This window comes from Pungitius pungitius, chromosome 13, assembly GCF_949316345.1.
Source record: "Pungitius pungitius chromosome 13, fPunPun2.1, whole genome shotgun sequence".
NCBI classification, from domain to species: Eukaryota; Metazoa; Chordata; class Actinopteri; order Perciformes; family Gasterosteidae; genus Pungitius; species Pungitius pungitius.
Genome location: NC_084912.1, coordinates 13,302,465 through 13,324,929, shown reverse-complemented (window position 1 = coordinate 13,324,929; position 22,465 = coordinate 13,302,465). Strand labels below are relative to the sequence as shown.

The window sequence follows — 22,465 nt, the reverse complement described above, 5'->3', positions numbered from 1 at the left end:
GCAGAGGAAGCACCAGATGCAGCAAAAACACGGTCCATTTCTGTGGGGAATTTCATCACCTCATACGCGAGACACTGCATCGTCTCATACAGCCATGGACTCGATAAAATATTCATCCCAGGCCGCGCGTAAGAACGAGTATGAATGAATAGAAAAGGAGGACGGTGTGTGTGTGTGTGTGTGTGTGTGCGCCTAGAGTTGCGCAGAAAGCTAAGCTGACCCACAGGGACACAAGCACCAAGCATGGGGTCTGCTCTGCTGTCGGGTGACAGGCCATCCGTGACGAACACACGGACAAATGAAGCCCCCGCTATAAACACGCGGACAGATATGTGCCCACAGCTGCCCGATCCCCAGTCGAATAACCCACCGACACATGTGTCAGTCTGCGTATTTGTTTAAATTCCAGAGGCCATGAAAGCCCTCCCCATCTGCACCACAGGAAGTCACCGGCCAAACAGCCGTAAAAAAACCTTTCCCTGCCAAGGCTGTTGTCCAGATCCTCAGGGAGGCAGCAGCCCCCCCCCCCCCCCCCCTATCCTGACCACACACACAGAGGGGGCAGGGACCCCCGGCCCACATGGGTCACAGTGAGGAAAGACAAGGCCATAGGCCCGCTGTCTGGGCCCTAACCCCACACGAGGACACAAAGCAGCTGTGGACGCTGTGGCGTGGAAGGACGCGGTGGAGATCCCCCTTTCGTCTTTGACGCAACGCCAGGATGAAACAGCCGTGGCCAAATATCTACTTCCTCTGGCACAGGACGGGCAGCGGGACCTTTGTCAATTGGTCAGACACAACACTTTCTATCCGTCGTCACCCGGGCAGGACAGGAAACACGCCTCTTTGCCCCCTGATCAACGGCGCGGCGTTAGGAGGCGGCACCGAGCGGCCTGTTGGGGCGTCTTAAAGCACTTTTGTATTATTGGTCCTCTGCGGGAATCAACCCGTTTGGGAAGGAAAATCATTTGATATTGTTGACTGGACGTTTCCTTTTCTCTAGAAAGGAGTGAGGAACCAACGCAGTGCCTGCCAGAAAGAATTAATACTAGTCACACCCCTATTTGGCTTAATAAGCCTGAGGTTATGGTTAATTAAAAAAAAAAGGTTGATTTCGTGATGCAGCGATCCTAAAATGGTTCACTCATTAAATCGAACGATGTAGACTGCAGGAACGGACGATATGGCAGCAGAGCATGAAAGGGTTATCATCTCAAAAAGTTGCCTACAGTTGATTTATTTAAAAAGAAACTTTTCTATACTTGCTCACATGTCCTTTATGTGCAGATATTCATATCAATATACAACTGCTTATATTTCTGGCAGCGGGAAGAAATCCTTCAAAAAGAAAAAGCTCTTAGACTGCAGCAGACTGGAAGTTCTCCATGGAAACCCAGAATATACATGTCAGTGGCTTGAAGCGGTATTGTTGATCAAGAACAGAAAGCACACAACGAAATGGCTCTTGATAAACCTCAAAGGCAGCTCCAGAAAGGCTGCAGCGCTGTGGAAGGTTGGACAGGAGAGGGACAAACAGGAAGCACCTTTGTGTAGCAGATGGTCCAGGAATAACCTTGGCCTCGTGTTGCACTGGGGGAAAACATGCAAACACAGACACCCTCCATCTAGCTGAAGAATACTAAAAATAGGGCTTTTCGGTCAGAAACAAAGGGGCAAAGGGCGCGGATTCCTGTGTGTCAGTCCAGACTTGTCAGAGAATGGCTTTTTGTTGGGATAAAAAAAAAAATCGAACAGGCTTCCCCACAAGCGTGGACTCATTTCAGCTCCGTTACCAGATACTGGGACAAGACGTGCACTTTCAACAACACAAAAAAAAGAGAACCTTTCATGCAGCAAACCCACACTGCATGTGCCATCCCTCTGTCAGAAATGATGTATTTTGTATCCGTTAGTCTGGTTTGAATGAAGACTCACAGGGAGGTTCAGACAGAGGACAGCGGGGGTTTAAAGACATTCAGCAGTTGGCACAGTTCGGGAAGGTGGAACGAACACAACGGGGGGGAAAAAAAAAAATAGAAAAAAAAGGAGCGAAGGAAGGTGAAACGTAGTGCGAGCGCCGCGGCAGAGCGGAGGCGAGATGAAGCCGGCTGGCGATGAGGTTGTTTAACATAATTAAAAACACGCAGCAAAAGGAAAATAAACTATGCTGGCTGTGTAATCTCTGCTGTGGGTAATTACTGTCTACTAATGCAGAACAATGCGGAGCAGGATGTGGTAATGCGGCCGGGCGCCGGAGAGGAGATGAATGATCATCGGACGCGGCTGGGTAACAGACCTCGGGTCAGCAGAGGTTTCACGGCCGATTACGGCGCCAAGGAATAAAATCGACTGGCCTCACATATTCAGCGCTGATTACAGGGCAGGTAGCAGAAGGACGTGCACATTGAAACAGAGGTAATGCCATTTAAAAAAAATCACACTTTCACACGGATCACAAAAGATCAGAAACAACCAGAACAGCAAAGTGTACCAATGCGTCTAAATAGCAGTGAATGACTCTCTGGGCCCAATTGGAGATTGATTGTGTGGCCATTTTGTTATTCGGGGTTCTGTTTTTCTTATTCCTGTTCAGTCTTCTACATGATATTACATTGAGGTACAGCGGAGACAATGAGGTTAGATCACAAGAAAGCCCAAAAAGATGAATCCCAGCGTTATGCAGAACACACAGTTAAGTAGAGGACATGTGACCCGCATATCCAGCTTGCACATGTTGTACTCTCTTGGTCAATCACATAATTTAACCTTGAAGAAAGAAGTTTTCCTCCCCTTCCTCATCCACACAGTCAAAGACTATTTGAAATTTGAACGCTACGGTGGGAAATTCTTCTTGAAGAGGAACAACCGTGCTCCTCCGAAGCCTGGGAGCACAGCGCCAGTTGTACGCAACTTGGCTCACATCCAAAAATGTGTGAGGGAGGATTCAAAAGGAACCGGAAAGCCCTCCAACATTCACGGGCTCCAAGCCACTGGCTTAACTCGTACATTATGCAGGGTCGATCCAAGGCGCCGCGGCTTTAGTCAGGTACCAGGGCCTCCAGGTAAACACGGTACCGCTGCCATGGAGACGGATCGGGCCTCTGAAGCTCTGCCGCAGCGGAAAAGATGGAGCGGGCATAACGTGGAGCAACAGGACGGAGTCAACTGGATCAAACAGACAAACTGCTGAATAAATTCTCTCATAACCTCTGCAAGGTCAGTTGTAGCCAGCCGACCCCATTCATCAGGGGATCAAACACCCCCTCCATTAAACACCAGTGTCCTTTTCAGCCTGTTTAAACCTGCTGGGGAGGAGCGGAGGGCTGATTGAGAGCTGCCTAGTGTCACTCTGCCTGTGGCCCGTTGCTACGATGAGTTCATTCAGCCTGCGGGGACACAAAGCGTTAATGGCCGCTTGGATTATGCAATGGCATGCCAGACGCCTTTCTCCTCTCCCCAACACCCCCCACCTCCCCCCTTTTCCCTTTAAATGGGCCGAAGCCAAATTGGGCATTCCTGCACGTTTCAATCAGATGCATTTGAATGCGGCGGCGGCGGCAGCACTGCGCATGCTTTGGCCCCAACGTGGGAACAAAACAGGGATTTATTTTCCCCTCTGAAGGCGGTGCGGTCCCCCCCCTCCCCCGCAGGGCCCCACACCTGCCCCGCGGGTCGGGGGCTGTCGCAGGGATTTACGACTGTCGGGTGGGTTACATATGAGCGGCGAGCCAATAACATCTGTATTTGTAGTTTTTTTTTTTTTAAGTGAACAAGATACCATAGGTTATCGCTAATGGCAGATTAGTGATGCGGTAACGTCAGATTAGCCCGTGTTGAGGTTAAAGACGGTCAGCCAATGGATCTGATAAGAGCAAAAATGTCTCATTACTGAGGGATCACTGACTTGAGGCTAGAACGGCTCCACCTGATCCCAGCAACGACAGAAAGGACCCGGGATGGGATTTCCAACATGAAAACATGCAACTTAAATAGTAGACAAATGAAGGAACACTTTTCAGGTCTATGAAATGCCTGTTGTAATTTCACATTCGCCAAGGAGGCGGTTTAGGATAACTAGTTTTGTCTGGCCAACTCTCCAAAAACCCCAAAAGAACAAGAACACCAAGCATTTCCCCTTTTTAAGCTGGAACTAGTAAATGTTTGGCAGTTTTGGCTCGAAAAAGAAAAAAAATGTTATGACACTTAGTCGCTGTAGGGCTACATGCAATTTAAATTATGAGCTCCCTTAATACAAATTATATTTTTAAAAAATAATATTTTGAAGTCTGGGGCCGTTTGCATTACTGAAATGTCATTTTGAGAGTTGTGTCGCGGAAAATTACAAAGCGCTTCTGGCAAACTATCCAACCGAAGCATGTTGATGCAATTGGAAACGCCACAGGAAGAGAAATAAAAAAGGAGAAGAAAAGCGTTGCTGAATGTAACACAACAAAGTCAACAGCAACAACATAGACCCCCCCCCAGATAAGACTGGCCCCCACGACGGCCCACGGACCGAAGAAGAGAGAGAGGCACACACACACCAAGCATCTGATGGTGCAGATTGGAAAAACATTACCGGATATTATAAACTACGCCCATAATGAAGTAGTTTCCTTCATTGACCTCCCTCTGTGTGTGGAGGGATTTAGACAACTATTGAACCATGACTCGTTTACAATGACTTTCATCACAATTTAGAGTAGAAATGAAGCGGAAATAAAGCACATTTTCCCCTTTTGGGGCAATCATAACAAGGGGCGTAAATATCTGAAAAGCCTTACAGGTAATGCACATATTATGGCAGGGTTGCACGTTTCTGTCAGACATGCGTCTTCGAGGCACCGTGGTCCTCTTTGAGGTCTTCAAAGACGGAACAGCTGGCACAATTGTCCACAGTGGGGTCACGCACTGGGAGTAATGGGAAACGAGGCGACGGTTGCATCAATTTAGAGCTGACAAAGGCCCCAAAACTAAAGATATTGGCTTGCCATGAGTGGAACATCGAAGCGACTGCAAAATACCCCCCCCTACCCCCCCCGAGTGGCATAGAGGACTCTCCAGTTCACCTGAACAAACACCGTCCGATACCCGGTGACTTTCACGAACACACCGACAAGCACATCTTATCGATTTAACCCATCACTTTGTGCTCCGTGCTTCCTAAGAGCTTCAGGTGGTCGTTGAAGCAGCCCTGGTACATTACAACAATGGCCCTATAGAGCATAAAGCAATAGTACACAACCGTCATCTCTCCTCTACGGGATGACGTGCAGCTCGTCTCCGTACAGTGGAAGACTTAATGAAACGACACCGACCAATAGGAACACAACAAACTAGAACTGCGTGATATTGACGAAATGAATCACCATAAATCATATAAAGAATGCTTTCAGAATCCGTACAAGACTAGAAGATACAGTGGATGGCTTTTAGTGGATTTCAGCCGATAGATTTTTGTTTTCATCCGTGCGGTCCAAACACTGAGGCACCACATGCCGCGTCAATTTCCTGTGTAACAAAAGCCTTCAAGGACCAATGAGTTTTGTCTAGTTTTTAACTGAAACTCGCTCCAAATCCCAAAACTTCAATTACTGCTAAAATTGAATCATCACTACTTTAAAAGAAAGCTGGAAGCCACAAATCACTTCCTTTCGCTGTCATAACAACAGGAGGAAAGATGAAGCCTGTGCCGTTGTTGGGGGATGGCGTTAGATGTTGCAATGTGCACAATGTGCACAGATGTTCATGGAATTTCCAACCTCAGTAGAACAATTAGTGAAATAAGTAATGGGGTTGGAAAGGAAAAAATGACTACATCAGAATTGCTGAATTTAAAAGACAAAAAACGACCGTATTCCTCAAAATGGTCTAGTAATTTAATAAAAACCACGAATATGGTTACAGCAGCTTACTGCTTCAACAGCTGTGCACAAGAGATACAGATGTCAGATTGAGCTTGAGATGAAGAAATTCCAACGATTTCCTTTTGACGATTGTCCTCCACCACAGGACTGTAAACAGCCGCCCGATGGTAAACAGACAAATTCCAACCCCGCACAACACACGAGGCGTCATCCTCTCATCCCCTCTGGATGAGATGGGGAACTGGAAGAACTGGGACCAGTGTGCAGCCTCTGGGCACGGCGGGCCCAACCTGAGCCAAGCATCCGGATAATAAAATGAAGCGGCGGGTGGGCACGCCAGGGAGATGCACCCGCGGTGCCCGTTGGCTCTGTGGACACTCTGATTGGACAGGGAGTAAACCAGCGCTTAGTGAAAGAACAGAAAAGACCGGGTTGGTGACCCAACAACAAATCCAGTTGTTCCCTGTGGTTAGGTTGCAGTGTCTGACTTTACAGTGGGTTAGATACACAAGTCAATAAATCTGCACTCCCCATTGAATCCCGCCGCAAAGTTTGACAGCACGCCTCTAAATCATGGTGAAGTTTTAGCTCGGGAGTCCAAGTGACTCATGCGGCACGAGAGCTGTAATGCAGATGTTCCCCAGCCGAGAGAGAGCGCTGAAAATGAAAAAAACCTTTAACCCCGGCGGCCTGAATCAGCAAATCGGACAGGCCTCCAAAAGTGTGTCTGGGGTGGACAGATTCACTATGCACCATTTCTGCCCTTTGCAGTGTTTCAACACATGGAGGGGACACCCCCCCCCCCCCGTTTAAAAAAAAAAGAAGGACACTTTCTAAAAGCGCGCTGTCATGACAGTACCTGGCTGGGCTCTATTCATGAATGTTATAAACACAGACCAGCAGCAGCCTCCGTCTCCCCTGCTGCCGCCACACAGAGGACACATTCATCCCAAAGTGGGCACCGGGAGACGGCTGGTGGGGTGGGAGGGGGGGGCGACAGACGGACACTTCAACTTAGAGGAATTTTTCAGCCGATCTGGCTATAGCGGGCGCGTTGACGGGCACGGGCAGAAACACAATCAGTGCTCGTCCGCGCTTCAGTCTGCATGCGGGGGATCAGATAAAAGTGACTCTGTTTTGACATGATGAGCGGCGAGTTAATGAGCCGGATCCTTGGCAGGATAAGAGCATTCCTAGCCCGAGCTCGGGAGGATCCTTACGTGGCTTTCTTCTCACTCTGCAGGCCGAGCTGCGGCATCGATGGTAATTTTTCTTTATCTGGCTCCCCTTTGTTGGAGGAGCTCTCAGGTAGACACTTAACACTGCTCTCCACCCGTGCATGTGAATGGCACCTATGGAGGCGCTGGGGGGCCACAGACTGGGTGGGGGGGGGGCGGGTTTGCAGACACAGTTATGAATATGATAATCAAAAATGGAGAGTCCAATGCCTTGGGTTAGGATGGAAAGAGGATCGTTATGCTTACTGTTTGTGCTGGGGAGTTCATGTTTCTGGTTCAATACTTTGAATTAACGAATCATCTTATTTTGGAAGCCAGAGGCCCCCCACCCTCCCTCCCCGCACCCCAACTCGGGTCAATGGGGGAGGGGTGCCACTTTCCTCCATTGACCCCCCACCTACAAACCATGTAATGTAAAGTTAAAACCTTCTCAAGTTGAAATCATCGAAAAGCGTGTTTTCTGAAGCAGTATGTGAGGATGGCGGAGGCGCTCTGTGGTGTGTGTGTGTGTGTGTGTGTGTGTGTGTGTGCGCGCGCGTGTGCCCTGGTGCGCGCAGCGTGCACGCCGTGAGCCAACTGGACTAACTTGAACCAGCCACAGAAAGCCCTTTAAGAAAAGCATGGAGGTCAATGTCGTGGTCTGCAGGATCTCTTCTTCCTCCCTCTAGACATGTACGCGCACTGGGAACCGTGCAGGAGCTCGTCACTAACCTTGGAGGCAGAGAATACCGACGAGGCACATCGTTTCCACCGGTGGTTTCCTCCGGTCAGTCGCCGCGGGGCTTCCGCTGCCGCCGCTGCCGCTGCCGCCGCCGCCTCGCCGGGTCGCGCGCTCTCTCGGTAGATCCATGACGGCTCCCGGTGCTCGGCGGCTCCCCGGTGTCTTCGTTCTCCTTCGGCTACGGGAGAGCCGTGGGGTCGGGGAGAGGGAGCGACAAAGAGATCCGCGCGTCCCCCGTGTGCGTAAAAAAGTAAAACTAACCGCGTTCACCTACGCAGGACTACGGGTGCGTGGGGGGTCACGCGGCCACGCTCACCTGGTGGTTGTGGTGAACTTTGGGGAAGAAGGCTGAGACATGTGGGGTCGGATGCCTCGGGTCTACAGGCCAGCCAGGGACCAAACCCACGGAGCGAGTTCACAGCCGCCCAAAGTTTTGATGCAAAAGTTGAAACTTGGCGGTATCCTACGGGGCGGAGGGCTGCGGGGAGCTTAGGCCGCCGTGGGTCATTACAAGCCGGGCCGAGTACCCGCAGTCCGCCCGCGTCCAGAGCCGCACACCGCCGGGCCAATTCAGTCTGCAACGAGAGGGAGTTTCGCACCGCGGTGTTTCTAAGTTGTCTTCCTCCCACTCGCCTGTGTGATTTTTTTTTTCACACCAGCGTCAAGTGGGCGGAAACAGCACACGTGAGTTCCTGCGGGGACTTTCAAGATAAATGTCCATTTGTAGCCGGAGTACTTTCCCACAATGTTTGTTTGCCATCGTTTGACCTATAATGATGTTGTGTTGTGTAGAGACATTGACCCTATATAAAAATAAAGGTTTTCCGTTGGAAATTCAGCCCTTTTGAGCCAAATGAGACACTTTCATAGATGCATATTAACCATACATCCATACTTATTCCCTTTGTCTTTTCACAAGTAAATGTTCTACATTTTTTTCACAAGCATGTATATTTTTCTTCAAATCATTCCCATTTTAATGTTAGAGGTGTCATATTAATTGACATTACAGAACCCAAACCCTCGACACAAAAAGGATTTTATTTTGAAATTGAAACATCAAACATCCTGCAACAATGTCTGTAATTATTGTTGGAAAATTTCCCTGAAGCGCTACTTCCGGTGCCCATTCCCGATCTGGGAAAAGGGATGCAACACTGCGACCCCCTGGTTCAAATGGATCACTGTTAACATTAATTGGACGGGGGTAGAATTTCATGTCGTACATGATATTCAAAGTATTAAAGAAAACAGTCCATCCAGATTTGATCTAATGTGATTGAAATGATTAAATAAAAATAAAAATATTGAATTATGAAAATTGGGTCAACGCAGTGTCACCTTTGATTTTGTCATCTTTTTAAAGCCAATTAATTCAGAACGGTTTAAAAATCGAAAGATACCTCTGCCACATACAATCTCATACAAGAATAGAAAAAACAAATATTAATAGAACATATTGGGTGTTATTTTCCCGATTTCAGAAAAAGAAGAACTTCTATTTGCGATTGAGCATTATCTGTGACATATGGGATTGATCAGATCCAAACAGATGCACATTCAGCCAACAATGACACTCAATTGTTTTCCCATTAGTTTCCTGGTGAGGTCTATTGTTTGTGAATTCATAATCAGAATATAATGTATATAGTTATTACAAATTAAATTAAAACAATAGTTTGAGCATCCTCATGGTTGTGTCCATCAGTACTCAGTGATCTAAACTAATGAAAGAATATTTCTGTATTTTCTTTCTGCAGTGGAAGAGAAACCTTTATAGAAAAAACATTATTGAATTTCAAAGCATTAGAAGTCAATATAGCAGCCGTTTTATTAATTAAAACTTCATTTAAAAAAAAACATTTTATTAAAGAAAAATCTCCAACAAGCCACATGATTCATTGTACTCCTGTTTCATATTTAACCAACACCTCACTTTACAAATAAACCTCAATATGCAAAACCATAAAATGGAAATCTTAGAGCATTTAATGGAAAGACACAGAAACACCTGGATTTGTAAATGCATTTCCTGTAGTAACTTCAGTTTGCACATCCAGATGCTGAAATGCTTATGCTTAGTGTTGGATTTCCTCTGCAATTAGAGCTTTGTGGATTTGGTAAATGTAATCAGCAACTATTCTCACAATAGAATAATCAAAAACATCTGTCACTAAATATGTGACTTTGTCTTAAATCGGGAGAATTTGCTCCTATTATTTGTCTCTTTTGTAAATATATTATGACTATTTACATGTATTAAAAAAATCAGCAAGTAATAAAAATAATGATGTTCAAAGCTTAATTTTGATATATATATATACATATCAATAATATATCCATCCATTGATTTTTTATCAATCTTCTGCTTGTCACACACCAGCTGTCCTGCATAGTGTGCGTTTATACCAAACTAACCTGGCAGGACAGTTTGTGTCCTCTGGCTTTGCTGAGAAGCACAACACAAACTGTTAACATGGTCAGCAAAATGCAATACAGACGTATCACCAGCTGGAGGTAACGTTGTCAAATCAGACCATGTTTCTGGCAAAGATTAAGGCTCAATCCCAACCTGCCCCCTAAAGCCTTAAACTCTGAACCCTCAGGGATTTACCAACACCTGATAAAAGACTGTGAATAAAATGGTATAAATACGGACAGGACAGCACCTTGCTGTGACATAAGACATATCCTGTCACCATGAACTAAACCCTCACAGTTACTGGGAGTCTGTGAGTTCGTAAAGCTGCCCCAGTTTATGTGGAGCAAACATGAACAAAAACATAGAACTTCTAGTCCAATGCTGTCAGAAACAACAGGTCAGCATGCCGACACACTCAATCAGCGTTGCATTTGGCAAAAAAGTATTACAGGTTGACCTCATGAGAAGAAAAAGACACTTTTACAAGATATCGATGGGCAGTTTATTGAGAATGCCACACAACTACCGGGAATGAGAAGCTGTTCCACTGATGTCTTTTTACAAATAAAAGTTGTACCTCAAAATGTTTTTTTTGAAAAGCCCATTGAACAAGTTAGCCATATGTATTGTATAATGCATCTCGTAAATAACGTCACTCATATTCAACTTCTGATGATGTGATACGGTGACATCATGAAATAGCTGCTGAAAGAATGACGCAGTGATGCTTTTGTGCAGTTGGACCTGTGAGGAGCATCATCGAGTGGATGATGCTCCTCACACTAACTTCCTGACTAACTCTCATGGTTTAGGTACATGAGTCCACATTCTGTTAAATATAAAACCTGTCTACACATCGCTAATCTAAAATAAGTCACTGCTCTGTACCAGTCGGTGATCCAGAGCATTGGGAGTATTCTGTTTGTTGTCAGTATGAGCTCCTGATTCACCTGTAAAGGATCAATCATCCCATACTTGCCTCTGAGGGAATTTAGTGATGGGCAGAAGAAAAAACAAGAAAGAAAGCAAAAATGTATCAGGAAAAATAAAATAAATACACTTCAATATCTTTCTATTCAAAAGAACAAATCTATCAAAGTATTATTTACCAATACATCCTTTTGCTTACAGAGTGAAATCAGCCCAATGACAAAATTTATATTTGTATATTTCTGTTAACTGTTTTAAATTGTTTAAAGTGATTTATTTGGCACATATTTATTGTGTATGTCTTAAGTTTAATTCAATTTAAATCCACTAACTAATACATTTGCACTCTATATGCAGGCAAGGTTTTATATTCCAAAAGTACTAGTTTAATATGTACGATTGTACAATTCATAATCCGCTATTATGCAGTAGATGTCCGTCAATGTGCTGCAGCACTTCAAACAGCAGAGGATGCCTTTGAGTCAGTCAATCAATTTGAGGTACAGTAAAAGTAGTTTGGTGTAGTTTTTCTGCTGCTTGACTACAGGGAACAAACATGAGCTCTTTTGTTTTGTTGTTGGCAACTGCATCTGGCTGCAACATACACATATTCTATTGCATCAAGTGCACACATTTTTCATTGTGCCCTCTATGATGTATGGAGCCTCCATACTGGAACTCCATCTCTCAATAGAAATATGCAGCAACAGTAATCAAACATTGCAGTGAACATAGTGTGACCTTCGGTATCTCCATAGCAACAGGACACCCAATCATGTGGAAAACACAACTGGCCTCGTAGAGAGGGGGAGGACAGGGAAGGACTGCCGAGGCTTCTTCTGCTCTGTATATAACACAGCAATCTTGTGATTTAGGGAATTTACAGAGCAATCAACATATGCGATCTACTTAAAAACATATCTACTTAAACATATTTTGCATTTTGTTGTACCACTCCAAACATCCATTGTCTGCCACTAATTTTTACATTAGACAGCTGGAGCAGGCTCCATGTCTAATTCTTATTACTGTGTTGCACAAATCAACATAAACCAGTATGGCTCTTTAACCCTGCCTCATTGGCCACAAGAGGGATTCATTCATTTTCCTCAATCTCCTTGACTCTGAGGTCTAGATAAGCTCATCTCTTTGTATCTCCATGGAGACTCTTGAATCTCGGTGCGCTCCACAAATACTAAAACAATGGTCTGTTTACTTTGTTGCTTGTGTATTCAACAAAGTTTACGAGCTTGACCTATGTGGGGGGCCGGGGTTATACATTAGCTCAGAGCTTCACTGAGGGTTACTGATGTGTGGCGGAGCAGCTGAATGATTAAGCCAGTCGACTCACCAGACAACAAAGCTTGTTACCATAGTTACCAAGTTTGGAGGAACTATAAGTAGCAGGGGAGACTTAACATTAACAGCACATTTTCCCTGCAGATCCTAGACGTCAGCAGCAGAATTTCAAAATCATGGTAAGTTTTAGAGTTTGATGCAAAAAGGTCAGAAAGAAATGTCAAAGTATGACATGTTAATCTACTGCTCATTTAGTCCCACATGGGGTTCAAGGCCTTTGTAACCTGACCACTGTTTGTTGCTCTCTTCCAGCGTGAGTGCCTCTCTATCCATGTCGGTCAGGCCGGAGTCCAGATGGGCAATGCCTGCTGGGAGCTCTACTGCCTGGAGCACGGCATCCAGCCGGATGGACAGATGCCCAGTGACAAGACCATCGGAGGAGGAGACGACTCCTTCAACACCTTCTTCAGTGAGACTGGAGCTGGAAAACATGTTCCCAGAGCCGTGTTTGTGGACCTGGAGCCAACGGTCATAGGTAGATACAAATGTAGGATACAAAAATGTGTTTTCCATCAATGAGTTGGATTTGTGAATCGCTGTATTGTGCGTTTCTTCCAATTCCAGATGAGGTCCGTCAAGGAACCTACCGCCAGCTCTTCCATCCTGAGCAGCTGATCACTGGAAAGGAGGACGCCGCCAACAACTACGCCCGCGGTCACTACACCATCGGCAAGGAGATCATAGACCTGGTTCTGGACAGGACTCGAAAACTGGTGAGCTAACTTGTAAATACCTCACATTTTACTTCAGGTGTCATGAGTCTTGGAGTAAATATGAATGGTTTCCCTGCAGGCTGACCAGTGCACAGGGCTCCAGGGTTTCCTCATCTTCCACTCCTTTGGAGGAGGAACCGGCTCTGGCTTCACCTCTCTGCTGATGGAGCGTCTCTCAGTTGACTACGGCAAAAAATCCAAACTTGAGTTTGCAGTCTACCCAGCCCCCCAGGTGTCCACAGCTGTGGTGGAGCCCTACAACTCCATCCTGACCACTCACACCACCTTGGAGCACTCTGACTGCGCCTTCATGGTGGACAACGAGGCCATCTACGACATCTGCCGCAGGAACCTGGACATCGAGCGTCCCAGCTACACCAACCTCAACAGGCTGATCGGACAGATCGTCTCCTCCATCACGGCCTCCCTGCGCTTCGATGGAGCCTTGAACGTAGACCTGACGGAGTTTCAAACCAACTTGGTGCCCTACCCTCGAATCCACTTCCCTTTGGCCACCTACGCTCCCGTTATCTCAGCAGAGAAGGCCTATCACGAGCAGCTCTCAGTGGCTGAAATCACAAATGCCTGCTTTGAGCCGGCCAATCAGATGGTGAAGTGTGATCCTCGCCACGGTAAATACATGGCCTGCTGTCTGTTGTACCGCGGAGACGTGGTGCCCAAGGAGGTGAATTCTGCCATCGCCACCATCAAGACAAAGCGCACCATCCAGTTTGTGGACTGGTGTCCCACCGGCTTCAAGGTGGGCATCAACTACCAGCCTCCCACTGTGGTCCCTGGAGGAGACCTGGCCAAGGTGCAGAGGGCCGTGTGCATGCTGAGCAACACCACCGCCATCGCCGAGGCCTGGGCTCGACTCGACCACAAGTTTGACCTGATGTACGCCAAGAGGGCCTTCGTCCACTGGTATGTTGGAGAGGGGATGGAGGAGGGGGAGTTCTCAGAGGCCAGAGAGGACATGGCCGCCCTGGAGAAGGATTACGAGGAGGTGGGCACCGACAGTGTCGGTGAGGAAGAAGAAGAGGGAGAGGAATACTAAGGCGTCAAAGAAAAGTGCTTGGATTCACAAAGTTAAGCCACCATTGTATTTAATTTTGTCACCAGACTGAAATAGATCCACACAATTATATGAATAAAGCAAATCCACAAACATTTAAGTGTCTTATTTGTGCCAAAACCGGCTAAAAAAGGTAATGAATTCTGTCTCGAGGCAATAAGGAGCCTAGCAGGAACTTTGCAATCAACACCTCCCTATTGTGTACTGATGAGTAGTTTCTCACACTTACTCTATGCTGAGAACAACTCCCTTCCAAGATCAAACAAACCTGAGGACAGAGTAACTAGGGAATCTAAATGGGGGCGTGTTTTGGCAGCCCTCACAATGGCAGGTGCCAGAAGTTTGTCCCTGCGTCTCCAGGGTTACCCTCAGACGCAGAAGTCAGACAGACAACATACAATTAAACTCAAACAATAGTGCGTGTCTAAATAAACACAATATTTTTTTTCACTGACTAGGATGTCTTTCCAGTTAGGTGGGAAATGCCATCAAGAGCCCAATTGTAAACGTTTTGAATGACCTATTTCTAAAGCAGGTTGATCAACCAATACTCATTCTGCAGCTGGAGGAAGTCTTTGAAAACAATATCTAAAGCTCTTGTGAAAAATTCCTATGGCAGAACACCTTATCTTTTTCTAATTGAGATGTATGTATTGCATGTATCCTTTGCTTTGGAGTAATACAAGTCTGACTATATCCGTACCACACATGGATGTTCTGAAAAGTACTGCAAAAGAAACTTTGATCCCAAACATTATCTGCCCTCGAGAGGTGTATTCTCTAGTTATCCCCAGGAGGCGGTCTGCTACTTTTGCATTGCAAATGACTCAGGACCAAACTTGTTATGCAACAGTGATCTGTAACAAAAGCCTATTCAGGTCACTCTTGGGAGGTGTCTGGTTTCTTCCCTCTGCATGACAAGAAAACTGAGGCTCAGAGTGAGCTATGTTAACAGGAAATGTCATGTTATAATTTAAACAGTGCTCCATAACAACATTTCATGTGTACAATCTTGTCTTCTAACTGAGATGGTCATGAGTTTGAACCAACAGCAGGCAAATAAGCAGCCTTTGTGAAAAACGTTGGACCCCCACCTGTTCACTGCAACAACTAAATGTAAAATGTGAAACTGGAGAAGAGGGCGGATCACTATGGTTCATATTTCACAGGCACTCTTCTCGTTGTTGATGGCTACCCATCCGTGTCAGAGCAGCCGTTATTCCTTCTATCCAAGCAGGGGAGCACTCCTGCTGATTTTTTTCTTCTTCTCCTCCTCATCTTCCTCCTCGTCTTTCATGGAACGAGATGCTGTTTGCTTACAGAGCTCCTCCAGTTACCATAACATGGCAGGCTGTTGCCTAGCAATGCCTAGCTATAAAGCAGCTCTGGTGCACTTGTAACTGACACAACATCCCCAGCCACTCATCTCAGGTGAACGAGGGACTGCTACGAGCAACGAAAACATGGTGAGGACCTATTTATTTTATGTTTGAGTACCAAACATAAGCGAACTTTACATGAGATATGTGAAAAAACACCTCAGAAAGACATATTAGCTTTGGATCAATATACTATGTGCTCTTTAATAGTCTGTGTTTGTCCATAATATCTGAACAGAGAAAACAAAACAAAGCAGCGTTTTCTGTAGTGTAAAACATACTGGACCTGTTTAATTCTGGAGCTTCAAAGTGGTTGTTGATCTCAATCCTGTAGCAGCTAGTTATTGTTTTCTTGAATTGCTTTGTTTGATAAAAATTGTAAGCGAAAAGCTCTTTAAGTCCAAACCTTTTCGTCCTGCAGCGTGAATGCATCTCTGTTCATGTCGGCCAAGCCGGAGCTCAAATAGGCAATGCCTGCTGGGAGCTCTACTGCCTGGAGCACGGCATCCAGCCGGATGGACAGATGCCCAGTGACAAGACCATCGGAGGAGGAGACGACTCCTTCAACACCTTCTTCAGTGAGACTGGAGCTGGAAAACATGTTCCCAGAGCCGTGTTTGTGGACCTGGAGCCAACGGTCATAGGTAGATAAAAATGTAGGATACAAAAATGTGTTTTCCATCAATGAGTTGGATTTGTGAATCGCTGTATTGTGCGTTTCTTCCAATTCCAGATGAGGTCCGTCAAGGAACCTACCGCCAGCTCTTCCATCCTGAGCAGCTGATCACTGGAAAGGAGGACGCCGCCAACAACTACGCCCGCGGTCACTACACCATCGGCAAGGAGATCATAGACCTGGTTCTGGACAGGATTCGAAAACTGGTGAGCTAACTTGTAAATACCTCACAATTTACTTCAGGTGTCATGAGTCTTGGAGTAAATATGAATGGTTTCCCTGCAGGCTGACCAGTGCACAGGGCTCCAGGGTTTCCTCATCTTCCACTCCTTTGGAGGAGGAACCGGCTCTGGCTTCACCTCTCTGCTAATGGAGCGTCTCTCAGTCGACTACGGCAAAAAATCTAAGCTGGAGTTCGCCATCTACCCAGCCCCCCAGGTGTCCACAGCTGTGGTGGAGCCCTACAACTCCATCCTGACCACTCACACCACCTTGGAGCACTCTGACTGCGCCTTCATGGTGGACAACGAGGCCATCTACGACATCTGCCGCAGGAACCTGGACATCGAGCGTCCCACCTACACCAACCTCAACAGGCTGATCGGACAGATCGTCTCCTCCATCACGGCCTCCCTGCGCTTCGATGGAGCCTTGAACGTAGACCTGACGGAGTTTCAAACCAACTTGGTGCCCTACCCTCGTATCCACTTCCCTTTGGCCACCTACGCTCCCGTTATCTCGGCAGAGAAGGCCTATCACGAGCAGCTCTCAGTGGCTGAAATCACAAATGCCTGCTTTGAGCCGGCCAATCAGATGGTGAAGTGTGATCCTCGCCACGGTAAATACATGGCCTGCTGTCTGTTATTCCGTGGTGATGTGGTACCCAAAGATGTCAACTCTGCCATCGCCACCATCAAGACAAAGCGCACCATCCAGTTTGTGGACTGGTGTCCCACCGGCTTCAAGGTCGGCATCAACTACCAGCCTCCCACTGTGGTCCCTGGAGGAGACCTGGCCAAGGTGCAGAGGGCCGTGTGCATGCTGAGCAACACCACCGCCATCGCCGAGGCCTGGGCTCGACTCGACCACAAGTTTGACCTGATGTACGCCAAGAGGGCCTTCGTCCACTGGTATGTTGGAGAGGGGATGGAGGAGGGGGAGTTCTCAGAGGCCAGAGAGGACATGGCCGCCCTGGAGAAGGATTACGAGGAGGTGGGCACCGACAGCGTCGGGGATGAAGGAGAAGAAGAAGGCGAGGAATATTAAGTTGAAATAAATACATAAAACCAAAAATGATTGTGTAGTAGAGTGTTGTTGAGGAATTTTCATTTTACAATCTACACTAAACAGTCATGCTTAAATCTTATATATCGTTACATTGATTTTTCGGGGCTATATATATGTATATATATACTTTATTTAACGGATGTATATATATATATATATCAACATACAGTATGTCAAGTCATGAACTATCAATAAATATCATCTATGTTGAAAGATTAAAAGAAATTCACTGTCAAAATATAATCTTTCCTAACTTTCTTTTTCATGAAACAATAAACATATCTATATATACACATTGGTGTACTTTTTTCTCAGTGTCAATTCAACAGAGCTCTTGATCAGACTGCGTAGGTCATGCTGCATTAACTCCCTCACCTCCTTGATGCGCACTGAACAATTAAGCCTAATTCCTCCACACAGCATGTGTAATGTCTTACAGAACAACAACATCTCAGGATTAAACCAGTACACTCTGGTGATGCTACGAATAGGTTCAAGACTTCTTTATAAATAAACAAATAAGAGGTTATAATTTATCTAGATTCATTTTAATGGTAAATCAAATGCTCTCTTAATAACTTAATTATAGAAGAAGGGTTACATTACTCATTTTTATTCATACTTTTTGGTTCAACGTTGTCCAGTATATATATATATATATAATTATATAGATATATGTATTTGTAACTTCACCTAGTCATTCTTTATAATGAAAGCAAATAGGAGTGGTGCTGCCTTCAGGTGCATCTCTTACATTTGTTTTCCCAAGCTGATCACAGATAAAACGGAATCATGTTTCCTAACAAAGTATAATAACTATAGACCAGAAACGTATGTTGATATGGGTTTCCTTCGAGGTACGAATAATTGATGGACTGCTATATGGACGCATAAAATAACTTGACAAGAACACTGTTAATTGGTACAACACTAAAACCAACAATGAATGTTTTAATTATACTACAAAAATGATAAAATTACAGATAATATTTCACATAATAGCAGCATAAATTCGGTGATCATCCCTATTACAAGTTATATTTTGCATTCATGATCACATCTGAGTCTCAGATGTTGCTATTTTCAGTAAATTAAAAACGGGTAAAAATACATGTATTTAATTTGAATGTAATCAACAGTGCAAAATATCTCAGATATAAAAAGAAGCACCGTATATGAAACATACATTGGGACGAAGAAATTCTCTGCCTTCATTAAAACATGATCGATGCCAATAACCCAAGATGACGCAGCGAAACCCAGGGAGTGGAAAACTTTCGAGCCGTACATGAAGGCAGCAGCACACAGGAAACTCAACCCGCGTCCTTGGCTCCGCCTCCTTAGAAATGCATAAGTAAAGCAGCTTCTCCCTACAGCCTCACACCATCCTTCAAACACCGATTCTTCAACGTCGGGAAGAAGGACGATTTCAAACCATAAAAATGGTGAGTATTGAGTAGAAAATGCATTTAAAAACATCAGTGTTTTTAAAAAAAATGTGTAATAGGAACGTAGTTGCTTATATAGAAGACAAATTGTAGTTATTTTTTTTATAGACAAAAGCCTTATTTGTAAGGCACAATTGCTTTGAATTGTCCACGAAAAATAGTGGATAACATTGAATAGTTTTAATAGCCCCGAAAAATATATGTAACGTTAACTCTGTTATTCACGTAACGTTAAATCTAACGTTAATTGTTGACTCATTATTCCGCGTGTCCATTCGATATGACGTGATGGAATCGAGGCCAATCTTATAATAGCTAACGTTAGCTTCATTTTACTGGCGCAGTTTCGATTAAAATAGACTATAATTTTGACTTTAAAATGGTTCCCTAGTTAATCCGGTTGTATAACCATCGCATTTAACAATCTGTGAACGGTACCTTATTAAAAAAAAAAGGCGGCCCCTAGGGCGTTAAACTACAGCGGCATTTCTAATCCTGCGGGACGACGCTTTCGAAGGCTTCTAAAGATGACGCCCTGCCTGTCAGCGCCACACAAAGGAAAGGCTGTGCATCCGTGTGGGGGCAGGGAGGACAGCCTCCGTCAGCCCTTATGGATCTTTTTCTTTTTTCAACCGTTCCGCCATGTTGGGTGTGGGTTCCGCTGTTGCACCCTCCCTCCTCGTCCTCCTCCGTTAGGGGCGGGTTCGGGAAAGCAGCGATAGCCCGCGAAAGCGCTGCAGTGAGAGGCCGCGTGACGCAGCAGACATTACGAATCGAGCTCGCAAAGTCGATCCCCGCGGATTAGTGTCTTAGCAACGCCCCGACCGAGGCTACATTTACAAGATGGTTTGCACGTTAGAGAACGTTATTGATTTTTCTGAGTTTGGCTTCGATTACAAGCATATTGGCCGTTTTGTTTTTTGTCTCCCCTCCTAATATATTACAATGAAGAAATTCATGATTGGTAATTGGCCATTATTTGACATTTTAAAAGCATAATAACATAGCAATAATATGACGTTTGTTGGCATCAAAGTGGTTTTGACTTTTTTTTTAAATGAGAAAACTGACTGGCGCTCTTCTTTCTGCAGCGTGAGTGTATTTCTATGCATGTCGGCCAAGCCGGAGTCCAGATGGGCAATGCCTGCTGGGAGCTCTACTGCCTGGAGCACGGCATCCAGCCGGATGGACAGATGCCCAGTGACAAGACCATCGGAGGAGGAGACGACTCCTTCAACACCTTCTTCAGTGAGACTGGAGCTGGAAAACATGTTCCCAGAGCCGTGTTTGTGGACCTGGAGCCAACTGTCATAGGTAAGAGGAGTTATGTTTATAATCGGTAGTAGTAGTTAATACAATTAAAGCTTTAGCTGGCTTGAACCGTTAAATGTGTGACTTGCTTTTTTTTACTTTTAATATTAATACAGACTCCTTTCAGTTTATTCAACTAGTCTTGTCTTAAGTCCTGAGGAAAGTCAAAACCCTCTTCGGGTACTTTTTGGAATGTCTGCATATATAATGAAGTATTGCTTATTAAACACGTTTGATTGCTTTGCAGATGAGGTCCGTCAAGGAACCTACCGCCAGCTCTTCCATCCTGAGCAGCTGATCACTGGAAAGGAGGACGCCGCCAACAACTACGCCCGCGGTCACTACACAGTCGGCAAGGAGATCATAGACCTGGTTCTGGACAGGACTCGTAAACTGGTGAGCTAACTTGTAAATACCTCACATTTTACTTCAGGTGTCATGAGTCTTGGAGTAAATATGAATGGTTTCCCTGCAGGCTGACCAGTGCACAGGGCTCCAGGGTTTCCTCATCTTCCACTCCTTTGGAGGAGGAACCGGCTCTGGCTTCACCTCTCTGCTGATGGAGCGTCTCTCAGTTGACTACGGCAAAAAATCCAAACTTGAGTTTGCAGTCTACCCAGCCCCCCAGGTGTCCACAGCTGTGGTGGAGCCCTACAACTCCATCCTGACCACTCACACCACCTTGGAGCACTCTGACTGCGCCTTCATGGTGGACAACGAGGCCATCTACGACATCTGCCGCAGGAACCTGGACATCGAGCGTCCCAGCTACACCAACCTCAACAGGCTGATCGGACAGATCGTCTCCTCCATCACGGCCTCCCTGCGCTTCGATGGAGCCTTGAACGTAGACCTGACGGAGTTTCAAACCAACTTGGTGCCCTACCCTCGTATCCACTTCCCTTTGGCCACCTACGCTCCCGTTATCTCAGCAGAGAAGGCCTATCACGAGCAGCTCTCAGTGGCTGACATCACAAATGCCTGCTTTGAGCCGGCCAATCAGATGGTGAAGTGTGATCCTCGCCACGGTAAATACATGGCCTGCTGTCTGTTGTACCGCGGAGACGTGGTGCCCAAAGATGTCAACTCTGCCATCGCCACCATCAAGACAAAGCGCACCATCCAGTTTGTGGACTGGTGTCCCACCGGCTTCAAGGTGGGCATCAACTACCAGCCTCCCACTGTGGTTCCTGGAGGAGACCTGGCCAAGGTGCAGAGGGCCGTGTGCATGCTGAGCAACACCACCGCCATCGCCGAGGCCTGGGCTCGACTCGACCACAAGTTTGACCTGATGTACGCCAAGAGGGCCTTCGTCCACTGGTATGTTGGAGAGGGGATGGAGGAGGGGGAGTTCTCAGAGGCCAGAGAGGACATGGCCGCCCTGGAGAAGGATTACGAGGAGGTGGGCACCGACAGCGTCGGGGAGGAGGATGAAGGAGAAGAGTACTAGGTCCCTCCCTCCACAGCAGCAGCTGACGGCTCCACTACATTCCCACAAAGAGCCACTTATCTGTCCACAACTGCTCAGCAGTATTTGGTTACATAATTCTGTCGATTCCAGCAAGCTACATTCTTGTATTTCCTCTTTAAATTCCAAAAACCAATAAAAGGAAATAAAGCATATTTTGTGTGTCTACTTCATAGTGCTGTGAAATGTGATCTTAATCATTTGCTTGGTGTCTATTAAAAAAAATGATTTGATCCACTAAACAATTTCTAGAATAATAACAAACCACTAAACGGTTTCAACAGCCGTCAAACCCAGGTGTCAAGATCTTAAATCCAACTGCAGCACGTTGAATAATGAGACCACTTAAAATGTACAGAATCTAAACTCAATGGGCTCATGTCAAAGTTCATATTTAATCTAAAGGTTTTCTAAAAATGACTATAGAAGCACTTCAGATATTTCATTCTCTAAATGGTGTTAGTAGCTATAAACTAACACATTAGCCATTTGGTTGAAGACCAGCTGTGGATATGGAAACAATTCAGAAATCCTGATAGTGTGCCACCGAGTGAATAAATCTGGTACTACA

At 45.7% G+C, this 22,465-nt stretch overlaps 4 protein-coding genes across 4 annotated transcripts in view; 3 read left to right on the top strand and 1 right to left on the bottom strand.

Annotated features, from left to right (window-relative positions):
• ptk7b (protein tyrosine kinase 7b) overlaps positions 1–8,991 on the bottom strand; it is a 56,103-nt gene extending 47,112 nt beyond the window's left edge. Inside the window, exon 1 of the mRNA XM_037465219.2 lies at positions 7,817–8,991. Coding sequence (XP_037321116.2) covers positions 7,817–7,955 — 139 coding nt within the window. The 5' untranslated portion in view covers positions 7,956–8,991. The remainder of the gene's footprint in view (positions 1–7,816) is intronic.
• Positions 8,992–12,803: 3,812 nt separating this feature from the next.
• Positions 12,804–14,390, top strand: LOC119213919 (tubulin alpha chain-like). The gene is made up of 3 exons (XM_037465157.2): positions 12,804–13,012; positions 13,102–13,250; positions 13,330–14,390. The coding sequence occupies exons 1-3, from the start codon at positions 12,832–12,834 to the stop codon at positions 14,305–14,307; spliced, it is 1,308 nt and encodes a 435-aa protein (XP_037321054.1). The 5' UTR covers positions 12,804–12,831; the 3' UTR covers positions 14,308–14,390.
• Positions 14,391–15,685: 1,295 nt separating this feature from the next.
• Positions 15,686–17,791, top strand: LOC119213920 (tubulin alpha-1A chain-like). Its single transcript, XM_037465158.2, has 4 exons — positions 15,686–15,791; positions 16,126–16,348; positions 16,438–16,586; positions 16,666–17,791. Exons 1-4 carry the CDS (start codon positions 15,789–15,791, stop codon positions 17,644–17,646), a joined length of 1,356 nt encoding a protein of 451 aa, XP_037321055.2. The 5' UTR covers positions 15,686–15,788; the 3' UTR covers positions 17,647–17,791.
• A 1,164-nt stretch (positions 17,792–18,955) lies between these two features.
• Positions 18,956–22,049, top strand: LOC119214454 (tubulin alpha chain-like). Its single transcript, XM_037466245.2, has 4 exons — positions 18,956–19,112; positions 20,207–20,429; positions 20,674–20,822; positions 20,902–22,049. Exons 1-4 carry the CDS (start codon positions 19,110–19,112, stop codon positions 21,874–21,876), a joined length of 1,350 nt encoding a protein of 449 aa, XP_037322142.1. The 5' UTR covers positions 18,956–19,109; the 3' UTR covers positions 21,877–22,049.
• The last annotated feature ends 416 nt before the right edge of the window (positions 22,050–22,465 follow it).

What these genes read in the sequence shown, in the direction of transcription:
- LOC119213919 (XM_037465157.2), top strand. Translation starts at nt 12,832, where the DNA reads ATGGGCAATGCCTGCTGGGAGCTCTACTGCCTGGAGCACGGCATCCAG. An exon ending in CCTGGAGCCAACGGTCATAG is followed by an intron (nt 13,013 to 13,101) that starts GTAGATACAAAT and finishes TTCCAATTCCAG; the next exon opens with ATGAGGTCCGTCAAGGAACC. An exon ending in TGGACAGGACTCGAAAACTG is followed by an intron (nt 13,251 to 13,329) that starts GTGAGCTAACTT and finishes GTTTCCCTGCAG; the next exon opens with GCTGACCAGTGCACAGGGCT.
- LOC119213920 (XM_037465158.2), top strand. An exon ending in CCTGGAGCCAACGGTCATAG is followed by an intron (nt 16,349 to 16,437) that starts GTAGATAAAAAT and finishes TTCCAATTCCAG; the next exon opens with ATGAGGTCCGTCAAGGAACC. An exon ending in TGGACAGGATTCGAAAACTG is followed by an intron (nt 16,587 to 16,665) that starts GTGAGCTAACTT and finishes GTTTCCCTGCAG; the next exon opens with GCTGACCAGTGCACAGGGCT.
- LOC119214454 (XM_037466245.2), top strand. An exon ending in CCTGGAGCCAACTGTCATAG is followed by an intron (nt 20,430 to 20,673) that starts GTAAGAGGAGTT and finishes ATTGCTTTGCAG; the next exon opens with ATGAGGTCCGTCAAGGAACC. An exon ending in TGGACAGGACTCGTAAACTG is followed by an intron (nt 20,823 to 20,901) that starts GTGAGCTAACTT and finishes GTTTCCCTGCAG; the next exon opens with GCTGACCAGTGCACAGGGCT.